General features: G+C 34.5%; 1 protein-coding gene across 1 annotated transcript in view; it reads left to right on the top strand.

Moving 5' to 3' along the window:
• The first annotated feature begins 888 nt into the window (after positions 1–888).
• MS3_00002905 (uncharacterized protein) overlaps positions 889–23,633 on the top strand; it is a 29,504-nt gene continuing 6,759 nt past the window's right edge. Inside the window, exons 1-8 of the mRNA XM_051210560.1 lie at positions 889–2,036; positions 16,792–16,939; positions 16,976–17,068; positions 17,118–17,187; positions 18,544–18,648; positions 19,456–19,530; positions 21,230–21,285; positions 22,634–22,709. Of these exons, the coding sequence (XP_051070567.1) occupies positions 16,853–16,939; positions 16,976–17,068; positions 17,118–17,187; positions 18,544–18,648; positions 19,456–19,530; positions 21,230–21,285; positions 22,634–22,709 (562 nt within the window). The 5' untranslated portion in view covers positions 889–2,036; positions 16,792–16,852. The remainder of the gene's footprint in view (positions 2,037–16,791; positions 16,940–16,975; positions 17,069–17,117; positions 17,188–18,543; positions 18,649–19,455; positions 19,531–21,229; positions 21,286–22,633; positions 22,710–23,633) is intronic.

Here is a 23,633-nt window from a genome sequence, read left to right as displayed (position 1 = left end):
CATATTCTTTCTGGAATTACCTGTTTGATTCGGTGAGTCTGCCATAGTTTTCGGTCAGTACGTTTACCTGAAAACGCGTCCTATATATTTTGGTCATGAAGTATCTCACTAATTCTTGATCGGGTTAACTCTAGTTGAAACCATATGCCGCTACGTCCTAGCTTTAACTAATATCGGCTTCCATTTTATAGATATACCATATACGTCACTCATTTTGATAGTTTGATACTGAATACCGAAGTTGTAGATTGCTTTGGTACAGAAGGCATATCCTTCAATACAAACTATATAAAAATTTAACTACCGCACCGCTTTTTGTTCCGTTTTTCATATAAACTTATATTTACGTGTCACATTTCTACTACCATCTGCAAACACAGGTCTTGATCTCCAAATTGCATTCAGCCTTCTACCTCGTATTTCGTGTCTCTGTTTCTATTTCTATATTTTTCTTTAATCGATCTGCTACTAAACACTTTCCAATCATATCACAAATGATTTTGAAAGCTCCTGTCTCTACGTGTTCACCAGACATAGAAAAAGACACGATCAAACACTAACACTGACTCGATTTCAAGCAGCTTTAACAAATTTTGTTACTACACTCATCCATAACCATGCAAGTTTATGCCAGTTCTCACCATTCCGGACATTCTGAAGATTGTAAAATTATGGTGTACTTTGTTATTAGCACTGCTATAATGATAGAACTAGTGCTAAAATTGTAAATGTGTCATGATGTGATCAAATAATCTATGCCATCTTACGTAGCAGTCCCATTATTGTCTACCCTGACCTGCCATATCGTACGAATAAGGTATATGGCGTCTGGCGCTTTTAAAGAACAAGTTTGAGTTAAAGATAGAATAATTTATTTAATGTTAGTAAAGACAGGTTATATAAAATGGCCAGGTCTGAGAGGTTGATACACGCCATCCGACTGGATGTTTGGATTATTTTCGCGTTCTCCATTGATGTTCTACTCTCTGTGTTGAACATCTTGTAGGGCCAGTGAAATGTCACTGAGCCCTAGCCAAATCATCCGGCAGTTGGATCACTGAATGTCGAACAGATCATCGCTCCCTGCCAAGGTCATGTACAAGCAACGCGCATTAGTTAATCATATGCCATGGACTGGCCCATGCGGCAGTGGTCTTACTTTCGCCTGTATCTACCTTAACTAATATATTCCTGTAATAACGTCCTCTGTGTTGTACAGTCTTCAAAGTATCTATGGTACCTTGATACGTCAATGGGGTAGTCCACGTAAGGTGCTGACCACGAGGTGTGACTTCGACGTTAGCTACTTTATCACACCATTCACGTCTAACTCGAGTAGGCCTCCAATCATTTCGACATAGATCATCTACGCTGGTGATTTACACTGGTGAGCAAGACTTCGAATAACGCAGTCTATCACTATGATCTTTATTTTTGCATTCTATACTTATTCTTTTTCATTTTTATCATCGCCTATGTTAATCTGTTACTGTGAACTTTCGTTGCTTCATGTCAATGTTGATTAGTATTTAAACTTAGATACTTAGTTCGATCGACAGAACTAACCAATCAACTACGATTACAATCGGCTATCATGGTTCTTTAACAAGCATTAGCAGCATGTAAATGCTCCTGTGTAATATGTCTTTTAAAATATCAACCACTCGTGAGTATAGCCACAAGACAACACAAACGCATATCTCTTTGTACCTTATCCACCGGTATAAATAAGACAAGATTAACTATCGACTATAAATTCATCTTTCTGCTTAATCACTATCCACTAGAATGTTCTGCTTTTTTACCACTGCCTGCCTAATTTCCAATTGCTGAGTTCCATGGCCAAACAGAGGATACGAATGCTAGAAATTCACGGTGAGTTTGAACTATAAATTTCCTGCGATCTTAGATCTCGTTTAGACTGTTCGTCAGTCTACAACGCTGTGTTAATCGAAAAATTTAATCAACAGTACCTCGTACATAATCCAGATTCAAACTATTGCCTACTTCATTACTTAAAGGCAAGAGTAACCCAGGCGAGTTCCATAATTTCATTAGATTATTTCGTACTATATTTATGATGCGTGATAACATTTCGTAGTTTCTTTCACGTAAACAAATCATACATTCTGTCACTGCCGTCAAGTTTTAGTCGAAATCATGTACATTTATGACTCGTTAGTCGACATACTGTGGTAAAACATATTGCATGTACACGAGCACGCTTAGTCCGTGTCCCAAGTGCACACGTTGTCGTACTTAATATGTCGCTTAACGCTAGGTAATAAGCTCTTTGTATCAGCCTTTTACGAAATGGCCACGTTACCTGGATCCTCTAAACCTTAGTTACATTGGTGGTTACCATTTTAATTAATGTTTACTATACCCCTTGTATTTGCCATTATTTCACACGGTAAATCATGGCTCGATTTTCATATTACACGACAGTCATTCCAATTCCATTTTCGGTATATTTGTATACAATACGGGTTTGGAAAATATCTAAACGTCCTCGAAAATTCTCCACGAACCCAACCATAGTTTTCGTATATGTTTTTATTCACACATCCAACTGTTACGCTAATAATACCTAAACGACCGTTCAGTGCAATTGTTAGTATACGTAAGAACGATGTTATTTAAACTTGACTTTATAATACATCAGAACTATTGTAGTTATTCTACTTCGACGTCGTACTTTATTTTATGAAGTATTGTTTCCTCGTGGCTGTTATCTCACCGATGATTTCGGTACATCAATCGGTTGTTCAACTACTCGACGATTTACAACCTGTCCAGTTCAATTGGTGGTCTGACGACATTATCATTCGCGCGAATCATCAGTTTATGCAGTCGAGCGAATCTCCTACAAACTGAAAACGATATTGTCGCCTCTATCCCAACACTGACAGCGTTTTTAAGGGTATCATTGACATGAGTCCAGAGTGACACTTTTGTTTTCTTATGTTCTTTTCGATATTTTTCTGTTTACTAACCGAACAAACACGCAGCACTCACCGTTTATCATCTTTTAGAGACTTCATCGTGCCACCTTTGCTGTCGATTTGTAGCCTTCAACCCTTACTAACTGTAGCAGCAGTCATCGACTTTTCAAACTGTGACTACAAGTTGGCCAATAGATTCGCACAATGAAATCACGACCACTCTTCACGGTTATACTTCTGTACTTACGGTTAGTCTGTTAGATATAGATATAACTAGAATTTGACACTAATTAATAGCTGTCAACGACACTGTCCGACTTACAACTTTAAACTAATGACAGTACAAACAAAGACATCGATTGATAATACACTTATCCTACTATCGCTATAGCATCATTACTCTTGCGACGGACTTAACGTTTGTCATCGGAGGAACTGAATTGCTTGTCAAAGCTATATATTTCAGCGCGACTTGATAGAACAATTAAACGCTTTGTTCTTTTCATTATTTCTATGGTTAATCGCTTTACGTTTAACCAACGTCCTACTAACATATTATGACTCGCTGTTTCCCGACCAGTTTCTGCCGCCTCCTTTCCATTTCTTTTACAGATAAGCAATACCTAGAGGATTTATAATATTCGTTTGGCACTCTCTGGCGCGCGACTGCTCCCAACATGTTTGGTACCGATTCAAACGGCCATTGAATCTGGTGGGGGAGTATTGTAGGGCCAGTGAAATGTCACTGAGCCCTAGCCAAATCATCCGGCAGTTGGATCACTGAATGTCGAACAGATCATCGCTCCCTGCCAAGGTCATGTACAAGCAACGCGCATTAGTTAATCATATGCCATGGACTGGCCCATGCGGCAGTGGTCTTACTTTCGCCTGTATCTACCTTAACTAATATATTCCTGTAATAACGTCCTCTGTGTTGTACAGTCTTCAAAGTATCTATGGTACCTTGATACGTCAATGGGGTAGTCCACGTAAGGTGCTGACCACGAGGTGTGACTTCGACGTTAGCTACTTTATCACACCATTCACGTCTAACTCGAGTAGGCCTCCAATCATTTCGACATAGATCATCTACGCTGGTGATTTACAATCTGTTTTCCCAGTTATACAACGTTCAGGTTTGAGGATTATGTGGTTAGGACAAATACCACTTCAGAATTTCTTAGTAAACAGTGATAACAACGGTCTGAATATATATATATATATATATATATATATATATATATATATATATATATATATATATATCCAGGCTGATTTGTTGCATAGTGTCGGAAAGTAATCAAAATGAAACATTTCATTTACTTCCTTGGTAGACCAACGAGTAATAATCCTTGTAGATAAATGATGCACGATGATGTGTTTCTGCTTTGTCAAAGATTGATTAATGATGCAGTAGGACTCTAGAAAGATATTGTTATATAACTTCAAACAGAATTGTATTAGTCCAAGCTATCGAATTTTAGAATAGAGTAAGAAGGGACTCATTCAGTATATATTTATAATTTCACTTAAATCATGAACCGATATAAGTTATACGACCACTGAAAAACTGGAAGTAGTGGACGACCACTTCGCTCTAGTACGGGACTCCTCAGTGATGAACACCCACGATCCAGCATGCAGGGACCGAATCTAGGAGCTTCGGTCTCACACGTGAATGTTTAACCTCTAGAACACTGAGACGGCATCCAACGATAATAATGTCTAACCTCGATCAAAACACATTTGTAAATTTGCCTTCTGAACTAGTATTCTTATTGAGAAACTTTACCGTAACATGAATCAAATCCACATGGAACATTAACCCACATTTACTAGGAACAAAACAGCATCCCAAAGTATTCTTATATTTTGTGAATAAAGCTTTTAAAACAACATTGATGTCATTGTAGCAGTATTTTACTTTCAAACTTCAAGTTGGTCACAAGATATACTGACTAGAGACAAAATCATGAGAACATAATGACGTTTCTATGTAGAGGATTTAAACCCACGTCAGTAAAACAGTAACAAAGGTATGTAAGCAGCCTGATGTACGACTGACTGACTTAGATGAACTGGTCACTTAATTATGTACAATGTCGATATCAAGGCGCTTACAATATAACCAGGTAGTTCACAGTAGCGATATAGTAAATTAAATTTTAAGCAGAAACAGTGATAATGTACTCAGGAGCTATGGCCATAATGAGGATGCTAAATGGTCCATTTCACGATGAAAATTGACTAGTGTTACACATTATCACTTACAAAAACTTTTGTTTCTTGACTAAATGACATGCCTCATATGTGAATAGGATGTAATACCTTCAATGTGGTATGAAGATGACGGTGTGCACTGTTCAAAATTCTTAAACTAGAACAAATTATTCGTCAAATACATCCGCGTACAAAACAATCTCGTTCAAAATTAGTGAAAAAATTTCCCCGAAAACTATCTCATTCATTTTTTCCATAATTTCTGAAAGCTTCAAGGCAACTTACTGTTAGTTGACATGAAACATATACTTTTATCAATAAACTTTCATGTTTTTAATAAGGTAAAATTATTTCGAGACGATAACGATGTTTCCACAACCTATCGATAATATAAGTAAGGCAATTGAAGGTAGTCGAATGGAAACTTTGGACATAGATTTCGCGTTATTTGACTTTAGCCACAAAGGTACACCAGAAATTCTAAGTGATCTAATGCTCTCCAGTGGAGATGAACTCACTTCACACAAATTTGCCAAATCCACAGACTGGCACGGTAGCGACCGTCAGTAAATAATCAATGATAGGAAGCACATAGAAGAAGTGGTTCACGTATAAAAGTCACAAAACATATCAATTCAAAAATATTACATCTGAAATACTCGAAAACTTGATTTCACTACAGATTATTGATAAGTGCTAAGGAAAAAAGCATAAAACTGGTCATAGATTTAAATACAAACAATTAATCAAATTATTTGTGCATACCTCGATTATTACTGAATTCTTGAGTATTTGACATAGAAGTACGAAGATTGACCCATCCAATACTAATCAACCTTTCTAAAACATATTGACAAAATATTCCTTTAAAATATACATTATATCTAGAGCTATCTGAACAGTTTGTAAATCTGTTAATTTCGAATAATAACAGTATAACCGTATCTCAAAATACTGATCTTTATTGGTTAACGCATTATTTTTAGTTTAATCATATTTTCATCAAATATATGATAGTACCGTCATCATTTGAACAAATAACGTTCATACATTTTTGGTACCATCTTATTATTTCTCTTTAATTTCTCGACAATTACGAAACTTTCTCTCGAACACTTCATCACATAATCATTTTTGTACTTTTCAGAGGACTACTCTTATTTGTTAAATTACTGTAAATACAATCCTACAGTCTGAGTAAAAAACATTGACGAAATGAAGAGTTTCATTATCAAATGGTCATCAATTCATATTCAACGACACTATGAGCTTGTTTAGTCATAACTGGTGTGAAGACGCCAGATATATTCAGGGTTTGACAAAGCTTTTATCTGTAACACCCTGATTATGGGAGGATACCGAACCAGTAATATCAGAACTGTGGGACGAATGAGTTCGGAGATACATTTGAAAGGTTGTCGGTATGTCGAGAAGCGTTGGATCTAAGTTGGGTAGTAGTTGAAAGGGATGTGTAGTATGGCGTACCCACTTGTGATATGGTGAGGATGTGTGACCGAACGCCGTTAGCTAGGGTACTTACTTACTTACTTACGCCTGCTACTCCCAATGGAGCATAGGCCGCTGACCAGCATTCTCCAACCCACTCTATCCTGGGACTTCTTTTCTAGTTCCTTCCAATTCTTGTTCATTTTTCTCATGTCTATCTCCATTTCTCGGTGTACTGTGTTCTTTGGTCTTCCTCTTTTCCTTTGACCTTCAGGATTCCATGTGAGGGCTTGTCTTGTGACGCAGTTGGGTGCTTTCCTCAATGTGTGTCCTATCCACTTCCAGCGCTTCTTCCTGATTTCTTCCTCCACTGGGATCTGGTTTGTTCTCTCCCACAGTACGTTGTTGCTAATAGTGTCCGGCCAATGGATCTGAAGTATTTTGCGTAGACAATTGTTAAGAAACACCTGTATTTTCTGGATGATGGCTTTTGTAGTTCTCCAGGTTTCTGCCCCATACAGTAGAACTGTCTTGACATTTGTATTGAAAATCCTGACCTTGGTGTTGGTTGACAGTTGCTTTGAGTTCCAGATGTTCCTCAGTTGTAAATATGCTGCTCTTGCTTTGCCGATCCGCGCCTTCACATCTGCATCAGATCCACCCTGTTCATCAATGATGCTGCCCAAATACGTAAAGGTTTTTACATCTTCCAAATCTTCTCCGTCAATTGTGATTGGATTGGTGCATTCTGTGTTGTATCGGAGAATCCTGCTTTTCCCTTTGTGTATATTGAGACCTATTGCTGTTGAGGCTGCTGCCACACTGTTCGTCTTCTCCTGCATTCGTTGTTGCGTTTGGGATAGAAGGGCCAGATCGTCTGCGAAGTCTAGATCATCCAACTGCATCTTAGATGTCCATTGTATCCCGCGCTTCCCTTCAGACGTTGACGTCTTCATGATCCAGTCGATCACCAGGAGAAAGAGAAAGGGTGAGAGTAAGCAACCTTGCCTAACACCGGTCTTCACTTTGAACGACTTTGTCAACTGTCCTCCATGCACGATTTTGCAGTGTAATCCATCATATGAGTTCTGTATGATATTGACTATCTTCTGAGGCACGCCGTAGTGTCGAAGAAGTTTCCATAGTGTTGTTCTGTCCACGCTATCAAATGCCTTTTCGTAGTCAATGAAGTTGATGTAGAGTGATGAATTCCATTCAATTGATTGTTCCACAATGATCCGTAGAGTTGTGATTTGGTCTGTGCACGATCTATCCTTACGGAATCCTGCCTGTTGGTCACGAAGTTGGGCGTCTACGCAGTCCTTCATCCTGTTTAACAATACCCTGTTGAAGACTTTTCCCGGTATTGAGAGAAGAGTGATGCCCCTGTAGTTATCACACTTGCTGAGATCGCCTTTCTTCGGTATTTTGATCAGTAGTCCTTCTTTCCAGTCTGTTGGTACTTGTTCCTCATCCCAAATCTTATTGAAGAGAATGTGGAGTATCCTTGCAGTTGCCGCTACGTCTGCTTTTAGTGCCTCTGCTGGGATGTTGTCCGGTCCTGCTGCTTTGCCACTCTTGATTTGTCTGATGGCCATGCTGATTTCTTCAATTGTTGGTGGGCCAACATTGATTGGGAGGTCCGTGGGTGCTGCTTCGATGTTGGGTGGGTTCAGTGGAGCTGGTCGATTCAACAGTTCTTTGAAGTGTTCTACCCACCTGTTTTGTTGCTCTTCAATGTTGATGATTACCTCGCCTTCCTTGCTTTTCACTGGTCGTTCTGGTTTGCGGCGATTTCCAGAGAGTTTCTTTGTCGTGTCATACAATTGTCTCATGTTTCCTTCTCTTGCAGCCTTTTCCGCCGTCGTTGCTAAATCTTCCACATATTTACGTTTGTCAGTTCTGATGCTCCTCTTCACTTATTTGTTTATTTCCGTGTATTCAGCTTGTGCCTTGGCTTTTTCTGCTCTTGTTCGGCTGGTATTGATCGCTGCCTTCTTGTTCCTCCTTTCTTGAATCTTATCCAGTGTATCAACAGTGATCCATTCCTTGTGGTGGTGCTTCTTGTGACCCAGGACCTCATGACATGTTGAAGTGATTGCCTCTTTGATCCCCTTCCAGTTGCTCTCCACAGTAGTTCCTTCTCCATTGAGTAGATCATGAAAGGCCTGGAACTTGTTGCTGAGGACTATCTTGAATTTGTTGAGTTTGTTAGTATCCTGAAGAAAGGCCGTATTGAACTTTTGTGATATTGTCCGCCCAATCGTCCAGTGCTTCTTGAGTTTCAATTTCATCTTGGCGACCAGCAAGTGACGATCTGATGCTATATCAGCTCCTCTCTTGGTTCTCACGTCCTCTATAGTCCTCCTGAACGTTTTGTTGATGCAAATATGGTCGATTTGGTTTTGTGTAGAGTGATCCGGTGAAGTCCATGTGGTTTTGTGTATGCGTTTATGTGGGAATATAGTGCCGCCTATGACCAGCTTATTGAAGGCACATAGATTTGCAAATCTCTCACCATTTTCGTTTCTTTCTCCCAGTCCGTGTCGTCCCATGATGTCTTCATATCCAGTGTTGTCCGTTCCAACCTTGGCATTGAAATCTCCCATCAGAATGGTCAGGTCCTTTGTTGGGCACTTCTCGACTATTGACTGCAGCCTATTGTAGAATTGATCTTTAGCGTCTTCATTGTAGTCGTTGGTAGGCGCATAGCATTGGATGATGTTCATTGAAATGCCCTCTTTCTTTGTTTTGAACGAGGCTTTGATGATCCTTGGTCCATGAGATTCCCATCCTATAAGTGCATTTTGTGCTTGTTTGGACAGCATCAATGCAACTCCTTGTGTATGTGGTGCATTTTCTTCTTCATGGCCGGAGTATAACAGGAGCTCTCCTGTAGTTAGTCGTTGTTGTCCAACTTGTGTCCAATGTGTTTCACTGATCCCAAGTACCTCTAGGTTGTATCTTCTCATTTCTGCAGCAATCTGGAAGGCTCTTCCGGTGTCCCACATTGTACGAACATTCCATGTACCTAAATAAATGGTCGCTCTGGTTGTCAGAAGGGGCATCGGCCTCGTAACTTCCGAAGGGATTCGGCTTTCATCATGAGGCGTCATAATTCTTCTAAATGAAGATCTTCTGACTTCCAGGGCAGAGTTTAAAAGGTTTGAATAATTTTTTCTGGTTAGCGTTTTTTAGCGAGTTAGTTTTCTACGGGATGGGGACGCCAACCCCATGCCCAACCCTCGTCCATTATCCGGGCATGGGACCGGCAGTAGCCGCCGGAGGGACTCCAGGCGGAGTTCGTCAGCTAGGGTACATCCAGTAAATCTAGTGTAGTGAGAATCAATGTCCAATACATACAGAACTAACTATTTTGAGGATTTATTTACCGTGAACAGATATTACAAAGTACGTTTAGAGAACTTACCACTATTTAATATTTCCATATCTATCGGCTCGGAAATGCCATTGAAAGCAGTAATTTTTCTCCCCACTATCAATGGATTTTGTCCTTTTCCAATCAATATCTCTCCTAGATGAATGTACAGAAATGACAGATATAATTCTTGATGAGTTATTGTGATTATTCATTTCGATAGTGTTGTGTTGTATGAGCTAGATAGTTTAGCTGCACGGCTTTCATTATCGTTCTGCACGACATCGTCAACGCCTGCTTCAAGTAGAGGATATATGATGGAGCTGTTAGCTAAATACTTCAAGGAGCCGTATGACTAATGAACAAACAGTAAGAGACTGACATTGTTTCTATCTGCACGACTTAATTGAATTATAATAGCTTGGAAATGTGTGTGGGAGCAGTTACTGTTAAAAGGTAAGTAGTATACTTCAAATTGTAATTAGCACAATGCCCTTGTCATGTATGTAAAGTGTTAAAACCTTCAATGACATCTTATAAATGCTTGTCTGCATCATGTTCTAATACTGTGAGAGAATGTAATTCATTGGACCTATTTCTCCCTCACTGATATGACAAATTATATGAGGAAAATACATTTATTACACTCTATTTCTTCCGGATAATTTACAGTTGAAGGTGTTAGGATTTTTGTGCGTTTATCTTATTACTTGATTCCCGATTTTCAGTATTCATGTGATGGAATTTGAGCAATTGTATTTACCTTTGTTTACATTTGAGATGGAACTAACTATACAAGCTTGTCGTTTCTCTTTGTGATTTCACCCAAGTGTTATGATAGTAATCTATTTGAATTGTTTAGTTATTTGAAATATTTAGCATTTAATTTACATTACTTATATTCCGGTGTAATAATCTAGTATTTATTTACAGAACGTTTATATGTAATTAAGTTAAAAGTGTCTTACCGACAACTTTATATAGTGTGATAAGAAGAAGAGTGAGATTATCAGAAATGTGTGATATTTTAGAGCAATACATTTCTAACAAACTGATCACAAATCACATGACTGTTAAGAACATTTGTATATATAAAACAGGTCAACTGGACAAATGGAGGGCAAGAGGAAAAAGTGACGATAAAATACAATGATAAACTCATCACGTTGGATTACCAACTAATATTACCACACTGTTCTTTATTATCTTTCTTCCCTCTTATCCCCTATTCGTCTAGTCGACGTTTCGGTTTTATATATAAACGTTCTTAACAAGTGTATTATGTGTGATCAGATTATTCGAAATGTATTGCCTTAAGATATCTCATAGCTTTGATAATCTTCGTCTTCTTATTCCATCCGAGTTGAGGCATGTATCCTATGATCGTTAGACTGAAATGAGTTTAAATAAAACATAACTTCAAGCTTTTCTTTTGACTTTCAACTATTACATAAAGCAATTTATGGCAATTTAACTATCAATGAAATGTGTTTATAAGAATAAATTCCTTACCATTTGATTTTACAGTAACTGTATCATACTGTGCACCGTAATACAATATCGGGAATTTCGGCTGAAAACTCTGATATAGGTGGAATTTAGGTTTGTTATTACATCAAAAAATGATTTACATGACTAGTTTCTGTATACTTATGGTGATCAAGAAGTACAAGTGGGAGAAATTTGTATCGACTAACTTCTAGTGTGTAATAATAATGGTTTGACTATAATTGTTTATTGACTTATTAGTAATTTCTTACTTTTCTAAAAATGACATCTTCATACTCAGGAAATATGATTCTTTCAAATCGCTCGACAAGTTGTTTTTTATTAAATCGTTTGGACATTGCAAATATAGTGAAATGAAAGTATATTAATAAACCATATAGCAGATTGTTGTTTGAAGGCCTGCAGTGAAGAAACAGTGACAATTCACCAAATTGATGTTCATATGAAAGAAATTATACATCAAAAGTTTAGTTGACACCTACCTCATATTATGATTAAGTGAACGCATGTGGAATTTCATTTGTATTTATTTTGTTATTGCAAACGGTATAAATATTCAGATTTATCCAATTCGCTAGTTCAAAACAACCAATACAAAAGTGAATATTTTGATAGTTATTTGTTACTTAATTATCACTCAAAAAAGCGTCTGAAAGTATCATTAAACGTGAACTTCCAGAGTTTACTCCTTATGATTGAACAAATGTATCTTTAGGCGTAATGTCTCCTTAAGTTGAAAGTCCAACTTAACTAAACTGTATCAAGTTATCTCTTGAACTGAACATTGATCCAGATGTTAATCGACATTAAATTTAGCCCTAATAGCTAACAGAAGTGTAAAATGTGGACAGCTTTAGAACCTCTGTTGATTATCACTTGAGAAAGCTAGTTGTTGTGTGATTCCTTCAAATTTACAGAAATACCTTAATAAATTTAATGTTTAAATAACTTTTAAATTGGTCAATATATAATGTTTAAGACACCATGAGGAAATGCATTTTATCACATTTAATAGATTTCAACTTGATCCGACATCTACATTCTGAGTATCACTTGTAATTATTTAAGGAAACACAATTAAACAGAAGAGATTTTAAGTAGAATAAACATTTCATAATGACGATTTGATGGATTGTTTCAATTTCTGAATACTCAGTTTCACTATGTTAAATGATGGAATATGTTTTGAAATTATGTTTCATTGATTTTATTTCTGTAGACATAGGTTAGACACAAGTTGTTTTCTAAGAAAGAACTTAACCTAGACTTAAATTGGCTAAATTACAAAATAAATGGAAATGTATGTTTGTGTTTTATGTATCGGAATGCAGCAATTAATTAAAAATGCAATCAATTTGGAGTTGAGATGAATTCTCAGAGTTCATGAGATGGAATTTGAGCAATTCTGTTTATGTTTGTATATATTTGAGATGAAAGTAACAATACAATCTTGCCGTTACACTTTGTGATTTCACTTAAGTATAATAACAATAATAATGATAATTATCTGCTTGATTTGTTTGTTCATTTTGACAGAATCACTAAAGTATTAGAAGTAGCATAGATGAAACAGATGAAAACTGTATATATTTTCAACCTTGTAGAGAAACACAAGTCAAAATACTTAGGATACTCCTAATTTGGTGTTATATTAAAATAAATATTACTATTTTTCTGCTGCGGCAAATGATTGTTATTCAAGCAGAGATTGTCAAATAGTTGGCGTTCAAACAACAATAATAATATTTCTCGGCAAGACAATTTTAACTTAATTACATATAAACGTTCTGTAAATAAATACTAGATTATTACACCGGAATATAAGTAATGTAAATTAAATGCTAAATATTTCAAATAACTAAACAATTCAAATAGATTACTATCATAACACTTGGGTGAAATCACAAAGAGAAACGACAAGCTTGTATAGTTAGTTCCATCTCAAATGTAAACAAAGGTAAATACAATTGCTCAAATTCCATCACATGAATACTGAAAATCGGGAATCAAGTAATAAGATAAACGCACAAAAATCCTAACACCTTCAACTGTAAATTATCCGGAAGAAATAGAGTGTAATAAATGTATTTTCCTCATATAATTTGTCATATCAGTGAGGGAGAAATAGGTCCAATGAATTACATTCTCTCACAGTATTAGAACATGATGCAGACAAGCATTTATAAGATGTCATTGAAGGTTTTAACACTTTACATACATGACAAGGGCATTGTGCTAATTACAATTTGAAGTATACTACTTACCTTTTAACAGTAACTGCTCCCACACACATTTCCAAGCTATTATAATTCAATTAAGTCGTGCAGATAGAAACAATGTCAGTCTCTTACTGTTTGTTCATTAGTCATACGGCTCCTTGAAGTATTTAGCTAACAGCTCCATCATATATCCTCTACTTGAAGCAGGCGTTGACGATGTCGTGCAGAACGATAATGAAAGCCGTGCAGCTAAACTATCTAGCTCATACAACACAACACTATCGAAATGAATAATCACAATAACTCATCAAGAATTATATCTGTCATTTCTGTACATTCATCTAGGAGAGATATTGATTGGAAAAGGACAAAATCCATTGATAGTGGGGAGAAAAATTACTGCTTTCAATGGCATTTCCGAGCCGATAGATATGGAAATATTAAATAGTGGTAAGTTCTCTAAACGTACTTTGTAATATCTGTTCACGGTAAATGAATCCTCAAAATAGTTAGTTCTGTATGTATTGGACATTGATTCTCACTACACTAGATTTACTGGATGCACCCTAGCTGACGGCGTTCGGTCACACATCCTCACCATATCACAAGTGGGTACGCCATACTACACATCCCTTTCAACTACTACCCAACTTAGATCCAACGCTTCTCGACATACCGACAACCTTTCAAATGTATCTCCGAACTCATTCGTCCCACAGTTCTGATATTACTGGTTCGGTATCCTCCCATCATCAGGGTGTTACAGATAAAAGCTTTGTCAAACCCTGAATATATCTGGCGTCTTCACACCAGTTATGACTAAACAAGCTCATAGTGTCGTTGAATATGAATTGATGACCATTTGATAATGAAACTCTTCATTTCGTCAATGTTTTTTACTCAGACTGTAGGATTGTATTTACAGTAATTTAACAAATAAGAGTAGTCCTCTGAAAAGTACAAAAATGATTATGTGATGAAGTGTTCGAGAGAAAGTTTCGTAATTGTCGAGAAATTAAAGAGAAATAATAAGATGGTACCAAAAATGTATGAACGTTATTTGTTCAAATGATGACGGTACTATCATATATTTGATGAAAATATGATTAAACTAAAAATAATGCGTTAACCAATAAAGATCAGTATTTTGAGATACGGTTATACTGTTATTATTCGAAATTAACAGATTTACAAACTGTTCAGATAGCTCTAGATATAATGTATATTTTAAAGGAATATTTTGTCAATATGTTTTAGAAAGGTTGATTAGTATTGGATGGGTCAATCTTCGTACTTCTATGTCAAATACTCAAGAATTCAGTAATAATCGAGGTATGCACAAATAATTTGATTAATTGTTTGTATTTAAATCTATGACCAGTTTTATGCTTTTTTCCTTAGCACTTATCAATAATCTGTAGTGAAATCAAGTTTTCGAGTATTTCAGATGTAATATTTTTGAATTGATATGTTTTGTGACTTTTATACGTGAACCACTTCTTCTATGTGCTTCCTATCATTGATTATTTACTGACGGTCGCTACCGTGCCAGTCTGTGGATTTGGCAAATTTGTGTGAAGTGAGTTCATCTCCACTGGAGAGCATTAGATCACTTAGAATTTCTGGTGTACCTTTGTGGCTAAAGTCAAATAACGCGAAATCTATGTCCAAAGTTCCCATTCGACTACCTTCAATTACCTTACTTATATTATCGATAGGTTGTGGAAACATCGTTATCGTCTCGAAATACTTCTACCTTATTAAAAACATGAATGTTTACTGATAAAAGTATATGTTTGATGGCAACTAACAATAATATGAAAGTTGCTTTGAAAATAATGGAGGTATGCACAAATAATATATATATATATGTACATATAATGCTATAAATGACCTGATACTTCACATTAATTCACTTACACATAACCACAAATGAAATGTGTAAATTGAACACATCACCCAAATAGATTAGGCTTCTTTACTTATGTTGAACTACTAAATTGTTAATTATGAACTAAGATATTGACGTTTTAATGGAATGAAACTTTGTCTGATTGAAAATAAATAGAATTGCTCAAATTCCATCTCATGAACTCTGAGAATTCATCTCAACTCCAAATTGATTGCATTTTTAATTAATTGCTGCATTCCGATACATAAAACACAAACATACATTTCCATTTATTTTGTAATTTAGCCAATTTAAGTCTAGGTTAAGTTCTTTCTTAGAAAACAACTTGTGTCTAACCTATGTCTACAGAAATAAAATCAATGAAACATAATTTCAAAACATATTCCATCATTTAACATAGTGAAACTGAGTATTCAGAAATTGAAACAATCCATCAAATCGTCATTATGAAATGTTTATTCTACTTAAAATCTCTTCTGTTTAATTGTGTTTCCTTAAATAATTACAAGTGATACTCAGAATGTAGATGTCGGATCAAGTTGAAATCTATTAAATGTGATAAAATGCATTTCCTCATGGTGTCTTAAACATTATATATTGACCAATTTAAAAGTTATTTAAACATTAAATTTATTAAGGTATTTCTGTAAATTTGAAGGAATCACACAACAACTAGCTTTCTCAAGTGATAATCAACAGAGGTTCTAAAGCTGTCCACATTTTACACTTCTGTTAGCTATTAGGGCTAAATTTAATGTCGATTAACATCTGGATCAATGTTCAGTTCAAGAGATAACTTGATACAGTTTAGTTAAGTTGGACTTTCAACTTAAGGAGACATTACGCCTAAAGATACATTTGTTCAATCATAAGGAGTAAACTCTGGAAGTTCACGTTTAATGATACTTTCAGACGCTTTTTGAGTGATAATTAAGTAACAAATAACTATCAAAATATTCACTTTTGTATTGGTTGTTTTGAACTAGCGAATTGGATAAATCTGAATATTTATACCGTTTGCAATAACAAAATAAATACAAATGAAATTCCACATGCGTTCACTTAATCATAATATGAGGTAGGTGTCAACTAAACTTTTGATGTATAATTTCTTTCATATGAACATCAATTTGGTGAATTGTCACTGTTTCTTCACTGCAGGCCTTCAAACAACAATCTGCTATATGGTTTATTAATATACTTTCATTTCACTATATTTGCAATGTCCAAACGATTTAATAAAAAACAACTTGTCGAGCGATTTGAAAGAATCATATTTCCTGAGTATGAAGATGTCATTTTTAGAAAAGTAAGAAATTACTAATAAGTCAATAAACAATTATAGTCAAACCATTATTATTACACACTAGAAGTTAGTCGATACAAATTTCTCCCACTTGTACTTCTTGATCACCATAAGTATACAGAAACTAGTCATGTAAATCATTTTTTGATGTAATAACAAACCTAAATTCCACCTATATCAGAGTTTTCAGCCGAAATTCCCGATATTGTATTACGGTGCACAGTATGATACAGTTACTGTAAAATCAAATGGTAAGGAATTTATTCTTATAAACACATTTCATTGATAGTTAAATTGCCATAAATTGCTTTATGTAATAGTTGAAAGTCAAAAGAAAAGCTTGAAGTTATGTTTTATTTAAACTCATTTCAGTCTAACGATCATAGGATACATGCCTCAACTCGGATGGAATAAGAAGACGAAGATTATCAAAGCTATGAGATATCTTAAGGCAATACATTTCGAATAATCTGATCACACATAATACACTTGTTAAGAACGTTTATATATAAAACCGAAACGTCGACTAGACGAATAGGGGATAAGAGGGAAGAAAGATAATAAAGAACAGTGTGGTAATATTAGTTGGTAATCCAACGTGATGAGTTTATCATTGTATTTTATCGTCACTTTTTCCTCTTGCCCTCCATTTGTCCAGTTGACCTGTTTTATATATACAAATGTTCTTAACAGTCATGTGATTTGTGATCAGTTTGTTAGAAATGTATTGCTCTAAAATATCACACATTTCTGATAATCTCACTCTTCTTCTTATCACACTATATAAAGTTGTCGGTAAGACACTTTTAACTTAATTACATATAAACGTTCTGTAAATAAATACTAGATTATTACACCGGAATATAAGTAATGTAAATTAAATGCTAAATATTTCAAATAACTAAACAATTCAAATAGATTACTATCATAACACTTGGGTGAAATCACAAAGAGAAACGACAAGCTTGTATAGTTAGTTCCATCTCAAATGTAAACAAAGGTAAATACAATTGCTCAAATTCCATCACATGAATACTGAAAATCGGGAATCAAGTAATAAGATAAACGCACAAAAATCCTAACACCTTCAACTGTAAATTATCCGGAAGAAATAGAGTGTAATAAATGTATTTTCCTCATATAATTTGTCATATCAGTGAGGGAGAAATAGGTCCAATGAATTACATTCTCTCACAGTATTAGAACATGATGCAGACAAGCATTTATAAGATGTCATTGAAGGTTTTAACACTTTACATACATGACAAGGGCATTGTGCTAATTACAATTTGAAGTATACTACTTACCTTTTAACAGTAACTGCTCCCACACACATTTCCAAGCTATTATAATTCAATTAAGTCGTGCAGATAGAAACAATGTCAGTCTCTTACTGTTTGTTCATTAGTCATACGGCTCCTTGAAGTATTTAGCTAACAGCTCCATCATATATCCTCTACTTGAAGCAGGCGTTGACGATGTCGTGCAGAACGATAATGAAAGCCGTGCAGCTAAACTATCTAGCTCATACAACACAACACTATCGAAATGAATAATCACAATAACTCATCAAGAATTATATCTGTCATTTCTGTACATTCATCTAGGAGAGATATTGATTGGAAAAGGACAAAATCCATTGATAGTGGGGAGAAAAATTACTGCTTTCAATGGCATTTCCGAGCCGATAGATATGGAAATATTAAATAGTGGTAAGTTCTCTAAACGTACTTTGTAATATCTGTTCACGGTAAATGAATCCTCAAAATAGTTAGTTCTGTATGTATTGGACATTGATTCTCACTACACTAGATTTACTGGATGCACCCTAGCTGACGGCGTTCGGTCACACATCCTCACCATATCACAAGTGGGTACGCCATACTACACATCCCTTTCAACTACTACCCAACTTAGATCCAACGCTTCTCGACATACCGACAACCTTTCAAATGTATCTCCGAACTCATTCGTCCCACAGTTCTGATATTACTGGTTCGGTATCCTCCCATAATCAGGGTGTTACAGATAAAAGCTTTGTCAAACCCTGAATATATCTGGCGTCTTCACACCAGTTATGACTAAACAAGCTCATAGTGTCGTTGAATATGAATTGATGACCATTTGATAATGAAACTCTTCATTTCGTCAATGTTTTTTACTCAGACTGTAGGATTGTATTTACAGTAATTTAACAAATAAGAGTAGTCCTCTGAAAAGTACAAAAATGATTATGTGATGAAGTGTTCGAGAGAAAGTTTCGTAATTGTCGAGAAATTAAAGAGAAATAATAAGATGGTACCAAAAATGTATGAACGTTATTTGTTCAAATGATGACGGTACTATCATATATTTGATGAAAATATGATTAAACTAAAAATAATGCGTTAACCAATAAAGATCAGTATTTTGAGATACGGTTATACTGTTATTATTCGAAATTAACAGATTTACAAACTGTTCAGATAGCTCTAGATATAATGTATATTTTAAAGGAATATTTTGTCAATATGTTTTAGAAAGGTTGATTAGTATTGGATGGGTCAATCTTCGTACTTCTATGTCAAATACTCAAGAATTCAGTAATAATCGAGGTATGCACAAATAATTTGATTAATTGTTTGTATTTAAATCTATGACCAGTTTTATGCTTTTTTCCTTAGCACTTATCAATAATCTGTAGTGAAATCAAGTTTTCGAGTATTTCAGATGTAATATTTTTGAATTGATATGTTTTGTGACTTTTATACGTGAACCACTTCTTCTATGTGCTTCCTATCATTGATTATTTACTGACGGTCGCTACCGTGCCAGTCTGTGGATTTGGCAAATTTGTGTGAAGTGAGTTCATCTCCACTGGAGAGCATTAGATCACTTAGAATTTCTGGTGTACCTTTGTGGCTAAAGTCAAATAACGCGAAATCTATGTCCAAAGTTCCCATTCGACTACCTTCAATTACCTTACTTATATTATCGATAGGTTGTGGAAACATCGTTATCGTCTCGAAATAATTTTACCTTATTAAAAACATGAATGTTTACTGATAAAAGTATATGTTTGATGGCAACTAACAATAATATGAAAGTTGCTTTGAAAATAATGGAGGTATGCACAAATAATATATATATATATGTACATATAATGCTATAAATGACCTAATACTTCACTTTAATTGACTTACATATAACCACAAATGAAATGTGTAAATTGAACACATCACCCAAATAGACTAGGCTTCTTTACTTATGTTGAACTACTAAATTGTTAATTATGAACTAAGATATTGACGTTTTAATGGAATGAAACTTTGTCTGATTGAATATATCTTAATTTCAGCAAATAGAGAAATGATTCCATCACAGTTATTATGTCACAAGATTTACGTTGGACGGTTTTATACAATCTCACACATTTCACCAACCTGATAATGTAAAAGGAGACCAAGATTTCATTGAAAACCTTATTGCTAAAAGCTAAAGAATCGTGCATGCAAACAATTGGCATATACTGCTCAGGTACTGACCTCGATAGGGAAATAAGCGTACTGACATTAGCTAGATAAACACTTCATATAATCACAATAGCCTAATCATGTTTGCATCTCCATTGTATTGAGCTTGTAATCAAATGAGATATGTCGAGCTTTGGCTTGGTAATTAATATTTAATTTTAGAAGCGTATAGTAAATACTCACTTACATGATTATTGTAACCAATTGGTGGTGATGTTTATTTTATAGCTGTTTTTGCTTCAGATTCTCTTTCGCAACTAAAAACACCACGCTTATAAATTATATAACAAATAGATAGAAAATCTTCCTAGAATATTCATTGAGTCGATTCCATAGTTTTGCTTTAGAAAACAATGCTGTAGAGCTGATCCTCAGAAGGTGAAAGAATGCCATAAACTTAAATGTGTTGGTTTGTACTACTTAAAATACTCTGTAAATATGATAAACTCAAAAACAAATTGAAGTACAACATACGCTCATTTCTGTAGTAAAAATGATCAAAATTCACAGTCTTAATAAATTATAATCGAGCATAACAGAAATAGCTACCTCAAGTCTGATATGTAATTCGTAGTATATATGTTCATTAAGCGTAAATTTTCAGAATGTACCGGCTTCTATTTTCCCTAAGAAAAACATTGAAATACCACAGCCGATGATTTTTTGAAATCTGATCATTTTAAGGAACGGTCCAGAGTACATATTTTTTTGATTGAAGTATAGTTCATATTTTTCTTTCTGTTTTAAAATGTCTCTAATTATCTCTTTCTATACTTCACAGCCAAAGTATATTGTTACATCTTTTCTAATGGGAAAATAACTATTTTTTATGAAAATGTAAGCTATACTATTTAGCCATTTATATACTGGTTTTGAGAGCTTAAGTTCATTCTATTCGCCCAAAATGCTACATATCAATTTCTGGGTCCTGTCATTATGAGCATACATGTTCTATGAAATTAATGGTATTATTATAACACAACTTAGTAGGCTATTGTTATATGTCTTCTTTTTCTTTTATTAAGACTAAACGTTAACAATCAATACTGAGGAAGCTAATTACAATGATAGTGTAAACAATAATAATAATATTAGTGTATAACATTTAAGAGGCATCTAGCTTATAATGATACATTATTTTAGCGTAATATTCTTAGAGAATAATAAAGAGAAGAATATATAATATTCAATAAGGAATGCTTGAAATATATAAACCACTTGTGCTTTATACAAACTAGTCAGTTATATTAAATATTATCAATTTGATATTTAGTTATACAATCGAGACAGATGTGAATAGGTCGTTAGACAACTTCGTGCTTAATCACTTAATGTTTGTAAATCGGATCATCTTGGTCCATAATGACATCTTCTGTGTTAATGTTCGAAACATTTAATAATAAAATAATCATGAATAAGTAATACTCTTGATAATAACGTCTTTATTCAATGGTATATATTAAGTAAAATATCAACAGGTTCTCTTACTCTCGTAACACATCATATATATGTATATATGTAAATATATATTTACGAGCAGTAAGTAAGAAAGTTGTATTAGATTAGATTTTTATAATAAAATACGAATCTATATGACTGAGAATAAGCAACAGGTTCTACAGCATAACCTGTTGGTTAGCTCAGTCGTTACAATGTGATTTAACTAAAAGGAATTTCATGTTAGTTTTAAAGTTCACTTCTGATTTTTATGACGTTTGCTTGTTAACGTGAATTTCCTTGTATGATTACGATAAAATAAAGTGAATGTAAAGCACAAATAAGGGATTATGTTATACGCTACATTAAGTCAGCCGCGTAAAACTTTACAATCGTTCAGTGTTACTGCAGTCAACAGTTGACATAATATCATATTGATGTTAACTAATCTGCTAACACAATCAAATAACATTTGATTGTTATTTCCCTATTAATAGCAACTGCACTGTAAATGGATCTTAGTAATTAAAATAAAGAAATGAACTGAACAATGATATATATATATATATATATATATATATATATATATATATATATATATATATATATATACGAAGTCTAATACACCAAAATTATTAGTCATATCTATTATTAGCAATATCTTATGGTACGTGTAATTAAATGAGCACACAGACGTTTTAACAGTCGTAAGCAGATTTTGACTTTAATATTGTTTACTGAAATTCAGATTCCGATTGAAATGGAAGACAAACTAGGTGACTTGTCAATATCTGACGGCTTCAAATACAATCAGATGAATGAAGGTAAGGAATATTTTTAAAACATCATGTTATCACAAGACAAGTGTTTTCTGAAAGCATCACTCTTAGTGATATAAAACTGATATTATTTTATGATGCCATTTTTAGAAGGACTGTACAAAATATTCAGTTTGTGACATCATTTACAATTCTGTCGACCTTGAACAAGTAACTGAGATAGTACTGAAATCTCAATTTCGCCAAATTTATTGTTAGTTGTTTGTGTTTGTTTTATGATTCAGTCGTGTTACTAAGACTTTACAGCAATCATTTATAGAAATTCAGCTATAAATATCTTATTGATTTTGATCATATTTCAACACCAAAGTGCCCGAGCAACGTAATTTCAATCATAGAATTTGACTGTTCCTGATATTCTTTTTATGTCTGATATATTACACACTTATGGCATAGACTTCTGCTTTATGAAACCCACTTTTACGAGGGTTTTGATTTGTACTGTACACAAAACCACTTATTTATTCATAACTGACGGGACCAAGAGTGCCTAACTAACATACTCAGATCGACAAAACTCTTATAAACTAAATCTAAAACAATGAACATAACATGAATATTGGCTAGTGAGTGGAATATTGCAATTTTTATTATTCTGTGTGTATATATTTGTTTACATTATGAGTAGAATATTATTTGCCAGTTCACAATCACACATATTTAACAGTTTAAATTCCATTTACCATATTCCTATCAAGCTTGAAAATGGCAACAACTGTACTTGGAGTGCAAAAGGTGCGTAGTGGTTGACAAACAAATTTGTCATCTCTAATTGGTGTAGCTTTGTCCAGCTTCTCAAGATGAATATCTGACTCACATTGATTTAGTAGCAGTGTATCATTTAGTTGTTGTCAAATGCACATTTATCAGTAAGGGGATTTGTGGAGATTGTAATATTTTTCACATTTG

The sequence above is a fragment of the Schistosoma haematobium genome, chromosome ZW (assembly GCF_000699445.3).
Source record: "Schistosoma haematobium chromosome ZW, whole genome shotgun sequence".
NCBI classification, from domain to species: Eukaryota; Metazoa; Platyhelminthes; class Trematoda; order Strigeidida; family Schistosomatidae; genus Schistosoma; species Schistosoma haematobium.
Note: the sequence above shows the minus strand (reverse complement) of the source record. Positions and strands in the feature narration are given on the sequence as shown.